The sequence below is a fragment of the Anolis sagrei genome, chromosome Y, assembly GCF_037176765.1.
Source record: "Anolis sagrei isolate rAnoSag1 chromosome Y, rAnoSag1.mat, whole genome shotgun sequence".
Classification (NCBI taxonomy): Eukaryota; Metazoa; Chordata; class Lepidosauria; order Squamata; family Dactyloidae; genus Anolis; species Anolis sagrei.
The window spans coordinates 77,669,512-77,679,924 of record NC_090035.1 but is presented as its reverse complement, the minus strand read 5'-3'; the positions used below and the strand labels follow the sequence as shown (position 1 = coordinate 77,679,924).

The 10,413-nt window shown below is 43.9% G+C and overlaps 1 protein-coding gene across 1 annotated transcript; it reads left to right on the top strand.

The window, feature by feature from the left end:
• Nucleotides 1-673: 673 nt before the first annotated feature.
• Nucleotides 674-4,435, top strand: SDHAF1 (succinate dehydrogenase complex assembly factor 1). The gene is made up of 2 exons (XM_067462136.1): nucleotides 674-784; nucleotides 2,249-4,435. Exon 2 carries the CDS (start codon nucleotides 2,299-2,301, stop codon nucleotides 2,551-2,553), a length of 255 nt encoding a protein of 84 aa, XP_067318237.1. The 5' UTR covers nucleotides 674-784; nucleotides 2,249-2,298; the 3' UTR covers nucleotides 2,554-4,435.
• Nucleotides 4,436-10,413: the final 5,978 nt, after the last annotated feature.

Below are 10,413 nucleotides of genomic sequence, written 5' to 3'. Positions count from 1 at the left end.
TTCAAACTACACGAAAGGAGATTCCACCTGAACATTAGGAAGAACTTTGTGAGAGCTGTTCAACAGTGGAACTCTCTGCCCCGGAGTGTGGTGGAGGCTTTGAAACAGAGGCTGGATGGCCATCTGTCGGGGGTGCTTTGAACGCAATTGTCCTGCTAATCACCTCCTGACTCTGAGAGCTGTTCAGCAGTGGAACTCTCTGCCCCGGAGTGTGGTGGAGGCTTTGAAACAGAGGCTGGATGGCCATCTGTCGGGGGTGCTTTGAACGCAATTGTCCTGCTAATCACCTCTCAACACAAAGTTTGCTCCAGGCACTGCCAGGCAATCAAATGCTAATCAAGGTGGTCAGTTGAAACATTCACACCTAGCTCCAGCAGACAAGAGTCCTTTGTCCCACCCTGGTCTTTTCACAGATATATAAACCCATTTTCCTACTTCCAATACACCTCTGAGGATGCTTGCCATAGATGCAGGCGAAATGTCAGGAGAAAATGCCTCTAGAACATGGCCATATAGCCCGGAAAAACCTACAACAACCCAATTGTCCTGCTTCTTGGCAGAATGGGATTGGACTCTTCCAACTCTAGGATTCTATGATTCCAAATAGGCGGGGCCTCCAAGCCTACACGTGCTTTGAATGGGCGGAGCGACAAGAGTTGGGGAACGCCCCCTCTAGGGCCAGGGAGCCAATGGGAAGCGCGCAGGAGGCTCAGATGGCGCGCCAAGGTTTCTGCAATGGCGGGCTTGGGCCTGCCTAGGAGCTGAAATCCGGAAGAGAGAAGGAGTGAGCGAGAAGGGAGCCCGGTGGGAAGGGCAGGAGGGGGTCCCAAAGGGGGCCAGCCTGGGTGGGAGTCCGGCAAAGAGAAGGGACGGGCAGGACCAGCTCTGGGACTGGTGGGGTTGCCATGAGGTTGCATGATGGACCTGCCCTTGACCCCTTTCCCCCTAAATCCTGAAGGCCAGCCAATATGGATTTACTACATCCCTGGGCTATTATTATTATTATTATTAGGCTGCTATTAAAATAGTAGAAGGGCTACTAATTAGTATTATTAGGCTAGTATTAGCATAATAAAAGTTATTATTATTAGGCCTCTATTAAAATAATAGGAGGGCTACTAATTATTATTCTTAGGCTAGTATTAACATAATAAAAGAGTTATTATTATTATTAGGCTGGTATTAACATAAAAGGATTATTATTATTATTAGGCTGCTATTAAAATTAAAGTGATAAAAGAGCTTCTATTATTATTACAGAGATGCTAATACTACTTATTATTATTGTAGGACTGGTATTCAATTAATAAAAGGGCTATTATATTATTATTACTATTATTGGGTTGCTATTAAAATAATAAAGAGACTTATTGTTATTATTATTATTATTATTATAGGGCTGCTATTAAAATAATGAAAGAGCTTCTATTGTTATTATAGGGCTGCTATTACTTATTGTAGGGCGGATATTCAAATAATAAAAGGGCTATTATATTATTATTGGAGATACAAAGTGATTCGCAACATTAAAAACAACAACAATGCATTGTCGAAGGCTTTCATGGCTGGAATCACTAGGTTCTTGTGGGTTTTTTTCGGGCTATAGAGGCATGTTCTAGAGGCATTCTCTCCTGACGTTTCGCCTGCATCTATGGCAAGCATCCTCAGAGGTTGTGAGGTCTGTTGGAAGTAGGAAAAATGGGTTATATATCTGTGGAATGGCTGGGGTGGGGCAAGGAGCTCTTTCCTACTGCAGTTAGGTGTGAATGTTTAGCTGATCACCTTCATTAGCATTTGAAGGCCTGCCTGAGCCTGGGAAAATCCGTTGCTGGGAGGTGTTAATCTGTGCCTGGTTTTTTCCTCTCTGTTGTTTAGCACCTCCCAGCAACGGATTTTCCCAGGCTCAGGCAGGCCTTCAAATGCTAATGAAGGTGATCAGCTAAACATTCACACCTAACTGCAGCAGGGAAGAGCTCCTTGCCCCACCCCAGCCATTCCACAGATATATAACCCATTTTTCCTACTTCCAACAGACCTCACAACCTCTGACGATGCTTGCCATAGATGCAGGCGAAACGTCAGGAGAAATGCCTCTAGAACATGGCTCTATAGCCCGAAAAGACCCACAAGAACCTAACAACAATGCAATTTGAGATCTCCAAAACGTATTAAAAGTAGAACGACACATACAGGTTGGCCTATTTAATTCCCCTCACTCTTATCCTGACACTTTGTCTTTGTTCCTCAGGCTTTGCTTACCTGGAGCACTCCATCCTTGCAACTGGGAGGAGCTGCTCCATGGGCCGCCACAGTAAGCTCCAGAGGCAGGTGCTGTCCTTGTACCGCAGCTTCCTTCGGGCCGGGAAAGGCAAGCCGGGCTTCCTGCCGCAGATCCGAGCCGAGTTCCGGCAGAACGCACAGATCCCACGGACAGAGGTCCTGCTCGTAGAGTACCTTCTCCGCCGTGGACAGAGGCAGCTGGAGCAGCTCCAGAACACCCATACCAAGCAGATGGGGGCCTTCGTCAAAACCAGGGAGGAGGGAGACAGATGACACCAGAGACGGGTGATGATGAAGCCTGCTGGGATTTTCTCGATCGTCCACACTTTTTTAATGAGCTGCTGGAGTTGTTGTGTCAGCTCAGGTCCACCACCTTTAAAGATTTCAACAGGGATCCCATCAGGTCCGCTGACTTTGTTATTTTTCAGGTGATTGAATGGAGGAATAACGGGCAACTCGCTCTCTGCAGAACCCATGAAGAAACAATGTTTGAGCTGCTGGAGTTGTTGTGAAGGCTCAGGTCCACCACCTTTAAAGATCTCAACAGGGATCCCATCAGGTCCGTTGACTTTGTTATTTTTCAGATGATTGAATGGAGGAATAACTGGCAACTCGCTATCTGCAGAACCCGTGAAGAAACAATGATTGAGCTGCTGGAGGTGTTGTGTCAGCTCAGGTCTACCACCTTTAAAGATTTCAACAGGGATCCCATCAGGTCCGCTGACTTTGTGTTTTTCAGTTAACTGAATGGAGGAATAACTGGCACCTTACTATCTGCAGAATCTCGTGGAGAAACAATGATTTGGTTCCGTTTCTTTAATCCTTCCAAGGTCATAAGAGAACCCCGAGCAGACCTTGGATGCATCTCTACACTGTAGAATGAATGACGTTTGGTACCACGTTAGCTGCTATAGAAATAATTTGATCTGTAGTTTGCATTCTTTGTAAAACTGCAACTCCCAGGGCTTTCATTGCCTTGCCGTGGCAGTTAAAAAGGTGTTAAACTGCATTCAGTCTGCAGTGTAGATGTTAAGCTGCTTTAAACCAGTTCCATGAATGCATCCTTTTGCATAATAATAATAATAATAATAATAATAATAATTCCTAGACACTTGGGAAGTGTCCAACGTGTGATCCAATACAATAGCCAGCAGAGTGTCTGCTGTGGACTCATCTTGTTGTGTTTCTAAAATAATAATAATAATAATAATAATAATAATAATAATAATAATAATGATAATAATAATGATAATAATAATAATAATAATAGAGAAGCCAATAAAAAATAGAAATTACATTGGCCAATGCACATTTTATGTTTCCAATGTTAGCCCTGTTTCTGGGTTTATTTAACCTTCTGATTCCATTATTATTATTATTATTATTATTATTATTATTATTTGAAACACAACAAGATTAGTATACAACAAACAAGATCACTCTGCTGGTTGTTGTATTAGATCACACGTCGGACATATTATTATTATTGTTATTATTATTATTATTTGAAACACAACAAGATGAGTCCACAGCAGACAGGATCACTCCTGGCTGTTGTATTGGATCACATGTCGGACACTTCCCAAGTGTCTAGGACTGTGTAATGTATCAGCGAATAATGCATGCAGATCCACGTAGGGTGGCCTTTTGCAGCTGGAAGATGGTAATCTTGTCAGCGCCGATTGTATTTAAGTGCAGGCCAAGGTCTTTAGGCACTGCACCCAGTGTGCTGATCACCACTGGGACTACCTTGACTGGCTTGTGCCAGAGTCTTTACAGTTCGATCTTTAAATCCTCATATTGTGTCAGCTTTTCCAATAATAATAATAATAATAATAATGTTGTCTATATGTTCAGTCGTTTCCAACTCTTCATGACCTCATGGACCTGCCCACGCCAGAGCTCCCTGTCGGCCGTCACCACCCCCAGCTCCTTCAAGGTCAATCCAGTCACTTCAAGGATGTCATCCATCCATTAATTATAATAATAATAAAAGTAATAGTAGTAGTAGTAATAGTTCTGGAGCACAATACTCCTGACCTCACAATCGTAATAAAAAACAAAGTATGGATTGTCAATGTCGCAATCCCAGGTGACAGCAGGATTGAAGAGAAACAACTGGAAAAGCTGACACGATACAAGGATTTAAAGATCAAACTGCAAAGACTCTGGCACAAGCCAGTCAAGGGGGTCCCAGTGGTGATTGGCACACTGGATGCAGTGCTTCAAGACATTGGCCTGCACTTAAACACAATCGGCGCTAAGAAAGTTACCATCTGTCAGCTGCAAAAGGCCACCTTACTGGGATCTGCATGCATTATTTGCCGATACATCACACAGTCCTAGACACATGGGAAGTGTCCAACGTGTGATCCAATACAACAGCCAGCGGAGTGTCTGCTGTGGACTCATCTTGTTGTGTTTCTAATAATAATAATAATAATAATTATTATTATTATTATTATTATTATTAAACTTATTATTATTAAAGACCATTACATGATAGGCTAACCAGATTATTATAATTGTTATTATTATTGAAGAACTCCATGAGATGCTGTTCTGAGCACTGACAGTTTAGGCGTTCTGTGTGTTATTTCCTTTTCTCACTCCGCCGAATGTGTTTGTTTCAAAGCAATCCTTTGGCTGCAAGGGACAAGAATTAAATTGCCAAAGAAAAGGCGTTTCGTTGCATGATCCGTGTCTTTATTGACTCCTCCTTCTGGAACAATGAAAGGTAACATTGCAACACATATAAAACACGCCTTCGAGGCATTGGTTGCATTCCTGTTTACTTTTTTTCCTGGGAAGTCAACACAATGGCGTTCTGTGATACCTTCAGGCCTTGGGGTGAAACCTGCATTTTCCTTGGAAGCAACTTGAACGTGTTTGGGTTCAAGTCCAAACAAAAACAATGCATGCAACATATTCAGCTGTTTTGAGTCTCGTGATAAATGTGGGACATGAATAACAACAAAATTAACATAACTGTCCCAATCACTTTGAAGGGAATTATTTATTGGGGTGATACCTTCTGCTGTCAAGAATTCAATGACTGCACGTTGTTTAAGTCGCATTGACCAACCATCACACTTTTAACAACACAACCGTTCGATGCTAAGGTTTCCCGCCAAAATGGAACTGTATAGGAGAGTCTATTGAACAAGCCAGTACCTGCCACATAGATAGATAGCCCTCAATGGGTGTCTGTGCCCCTGTCCCTGTGATAATTGAATTTTGGAAAATTTGGCTTGTAGTGAAAACAATAATTGTTGTGTTTTTTTTTTGGTATCAGGAGCGACTTGAGAAACTGCAAGTCGTTTCTGGTGTGAGAGAATTGGCCGTCTGCAAGGACGTTGCCCAGGGGACGCCCGGATGATTTGATGTTTTTATCATCCTTGTGGCCTCTCTCATGTCCCCGTATGAGGAGCTGGAGCTGATAGAGGGAGCTCATCCGCCTCTCCCCAAATTCGAACCTGCGACCTGTCGGTCTTCAGTCCTGCCGGCACAGGGGTTTAACCCACTGCCACCTGAGGCTCCTCACAATAATTGGTGAGAAAGCTTCAGTGGAGATACCTTTCCTCCATGATAACTCTTCCAGGAGTGAATTTCCCTGGCCTTGTTAGTAATTGTGGATTATATGGCAGCGTAGTCATATCATCCAGTTGAAAGTAGCGAATGTGGATTATCTACCTTGATAATCTGGATTATGTAGCAGTGTAGAAGGGCCCCCAGCCAAACTGCTTAAAGCCTGACCTGGAATCACGTTCATGGCATCCTACCAACCCTCCACCTACACCTTTAATGGTATTGATATCATTCCAAGTATTGATAGTGATCAGTACCTGGAAGTCATTGAAAACTTCGATTTCTATATGCATCGGAGTGATCTGCAATTGTTTGTTAATTGGAAACACTTCAAAACAAAGCCATCAATCAGTCCAGACAAGATAAGCCAAGATGGATAGCTAACAAGGTCGTGTTGTGCCATTCCATGATAAGCTACTGTTTTCTAACAAGTGGTTTTCCCATGCACCCTAACACCCGTTATACATATCCAGGCCGTCCCTGAGTTACAAATATCTAACTTGCAAACGACTCCTAGTTAAGAACAGGGGTGAGACAATAGGAAGTGAGGGGAATCTCCCCCTCGGAAGGGGAATCCACCCCTGGAAGAGTCATTATGAGGGGGAAAGAGGTCTCCACTGAAGTTTTCTCGCCAATCCTTGTTTCCACTATAAGCCATTTTTCTAAAATCTACTAGAGGTACAGTGGACAGATGAGAGGAACTATGAGATCTACTGGGATCACTTGGTCCTGGATCACACGTGACCTGGTAGTGTAGTCCAACGGGCAAAGGGACAGACGACGTGGCTGCAGAAGCCTTCTACACGGCCATATAATCCAAGTCAACTGCTTTGGACTGGATTGTATGGCAGTGTAGACACGTCATCCAGTTCAAAGCAAAGAATATTGATTATCTATCTTGATAATCTGGATTTTATGGCAGTGTAGAAAGGACCCCAGCGAAACTGCTTGAAGCCTGAGCTGAAATCACATTCATGGCACCTGACCAAGCTTCCTCCCCTACCTTTATTGATATTGATATCATTAAATGATATTGATATAATTCCAAGTATTGGTAGTGATCAATATCTGGAAGTAGCTGAAATCTGCAACTCCCACATGCATCGGAACGCCCTGCAATTGTTTGTTCAATGGAAACACTTCAAAGCATAGGCCAACAATCAGTCTAGACAAGATAGACCTATAGGAAATCGATATAAATAAAAATGTAATGTTCGTTTGTGGGATTAACAGAACTCAAAAAACACTGGACGAATTGACACCAAATTTGGACACAAGACACCTAAACAACCCAATGTATGTCCTTCACTCAAAAAAAATTGATTTTGTCATTTGGGAGTTGTAGTTGCTGGGATTTATAGTTCACCTACAATCAAAGAGCATTGTGAACCCCACCAACGATGGAATTGAACCAAACTTGGCACACAGTTCTCCCATGACCGATAGAAAATACTGGAAGGGTTTGGTGGGCAGTGTCCTTTGGTTTTGGAGTTGTAGTTCACCTACATCAGAGATCACTGTGGACTCAAACAATGATGGATCCGGACCAAACTCTACACGAATACTCAATATGCCCAAATGTGAACACTGGTGGAGTTTGGGGGAAATAGAATCTTGACATTTGGGAGTTGTAGTTGCTGGGATTTATAGTTCACCTACAATCACAGAGCATTCTGCACCCCACCAATGATAGAATTGGGCCAAACCTCCCACACAGAACCCCCATGAGGGCCACAGCAACACGTGGCAGGGGACAGCTAGTTATATTAAAAATCCTAAACTCTGTGTATGTCTAGACCATGTATCCATTGTCAGGTCCAAGGCAACCTTCACTATTATCCTTACCTGTTGCAGTGTATCATGGGTTATCGGGAAAAGCCTGCTTCCATAGGAAGGTTTTAACCTGTGCACGGAGGGCCAGTAGAGAAGGGGCCAATCACACCTCCTTGGAGAGGGAGTTCCAGAACCGCGGGGCCACCACCGAGAAGGACCTCTCTCTTGTACTCCCCAACCATGCTTGTGACAGCAACGGGACGAGAGAAGGACCTCTATCAATTATCTCAGGGCTCATGTAAGCTGGTAGGAGGAGATGCGATTTCTCAAGTATACAATTCCAAAGTGCTGGTAGTCAAAGCCAAACCCCATGTTGAGACGGAATAAATCCCTTATTGAGTAAGGTAGATGCAGCCATACGTAAAATGAAGCCAGATAAATGCCCAGTTCCCTTGAGAAAAGGATTCGGGAATATGGTGAGTTTTCAAGGGAAAACAGATTAGACCTGAGAACGCAGGGAGTGAAAAGCCGGCAAACTAGACATTCTCAAAGGATCCGAGATAAGACCCTGAAGTCCAGATGCATCAGGCATGATGTCATTAGAGGACTTAAATTAAGTGGTTTGGTTTCAGGCCTTTCAGAGGAGACAACGTTGCTATAGGGTTTCAGTCTCCTGTTCATGATTCCAAGTTCGTGGTTCCTGTACTGTCAAGATCCCTGCTTCATGTTCCTGTTTTAAACCTATGTTTCTTTGGAGAATTTACCTTGGAGAAGTTCCTGTTTTCATGTTCATGGATACATCTTTGGAGTGATTCTGTGTTTTTGGATTTCTTTGGCGTTGTGTTCTATCCTGGCATTTTTGGAATACTGCTACTGCTTCTTTTGAGAACTACATTTTATATCTGTACTGACTTTGGTAGATTTGTCCCTTTTCCCCTTTTTATATTATTTCTTTAATAAACATTCTTATATTGGATCACTGGACTCTGGTGTGGTGCTGCGTGAAAGGACGGAATGAGAATAGATACTTGCCATCTTACCTAAAGATTGGACAACGTCTGAAACCATACGTCTAATGAAGAATGGGGACACACAAAACCTTATCAACTTTCATCCTATTACATTCCTCTCTCAGCTATATAAACTGTTCACAAGGATTCTGCTACAAAGAATATCTCAAGATGTGGAAATCAACAGGGAACAAGAAGGCTTCAGGCGTGGCTACTCTACCCTCAATCATTACTTATTTACTTAGGTGATCCCTCATAGTCCAAGGATGATGGTCCTCTAAGAGTGGTATCCTGGGGGTGGATCTGTAGGTGACTGTGGAGCCCTATTCTTGATCTGCATCATCTCCCGCAGTGAGGGAAGGCGGTCCCGGTCGGGGTTGGCTTGACGTGCCTTCCTCTTAGCATGTTTCTGTCTTTCACTCTCCATTCGTGCCTCTTCAAATTCTGCAGCACTGCTGGTCACAGCTGACCGCCAACTGGACCGCTCAAAGACCAGGGCTTCCCAGTTCTCAGTGTTTATTCCAGAATTTTTAAGGTTGGCTTTGAGCCCATTTTTAAATCTCTTTTCCTGCCCACCAACATTCTGTTTTCCGTTCTTGAGTTCGGAATAGAGCAACTGCTTTGGGTGACGGTGGTCGGGCATCCGGACAACGTGGTCGGTCCAGCGGAGTTGATGCCAGAGGACCATTGCTTCAACGCTGCTGGTCTTTGCTTCTTCCAGCATGCTGACGTTTGTCCGCTTGTCTTCCTAAGAGATTTGCAGGATTTTCCGGAGGCAGCACTGATGGAATCGTTCCAGGAGTTGCATGTGACATCTGTAGACTGTCCATGTCTCGCAGGCATATAGTAGGGTTGGGAGGACAACAGCTTTATAAACAAGCACCTTGGCCTCTCTACGGATGTCCCGGTCCTCAAACACTCTCTGCTTCATTTGGAAAAATGCTGCACTTAAAAATTCTGGTATAGACACTGAGAACTGGGAAGCCCTGGCCCTTGAGCGCACCAGCTAGAGGTCAGCTGTGACTAGCAGCACTGTAGAATTTGAAGAGGCACGAATCGAGAGCGAAAGAGAGAAACGTGCCAAGAGGAAGGCACATCAAGCCAACCCCGACCAAGACCGCCTTCCACCTGGAAACCGATGCCCTCACTGTGGGAGAAGATGCAGGTCAAGAATAGGGCTCCACAGTCAACTATGGAACCACCGCCAGGACACCAATCTTGGAAAACAATCCTACTCGGACAACAAGAGATTGCCTAAGTAAGTAAGTAAGTAAGTAAGTAGTGTTAATTTTATATCTCACTCTCTCCCCTCCAAGTCTGAATATGGCTCAGAAGGATACCATGATCGATGGTATCAAAAGCTGCTGAGAGGTCCAGGAGAACTTGCAGGGACACACTCCCCCTATCTAGTTCTCTTTGTAGATCATCACCCAAGGTGATCCAACACCGTCTCTGTCCCAAAGCCACGTCTGAAACCAGATTGGGATGGATCCAGATAATTGGTTTCAGCCAAGTATCCTTTACTCCTGGAAGGGTTCTTATCATGGGAAAAGGTGTCTCCACTGAAGTTGTGTCACCAATCCTTGTTTCCACAAGCCAAACTTTTCCAAAATCCAATTCTCACAGGGACCTGCCAAATTGCACAGGTCTTGATAATCTCTCTTAGGATCTACTCTGTGCCTATAAAGGCACAAACTCCCTGGGAGTTGGCCAGATTGTTTGTGGCACCTGTCTACTTCTGTATTCCAAAGAAAGCAAGGGA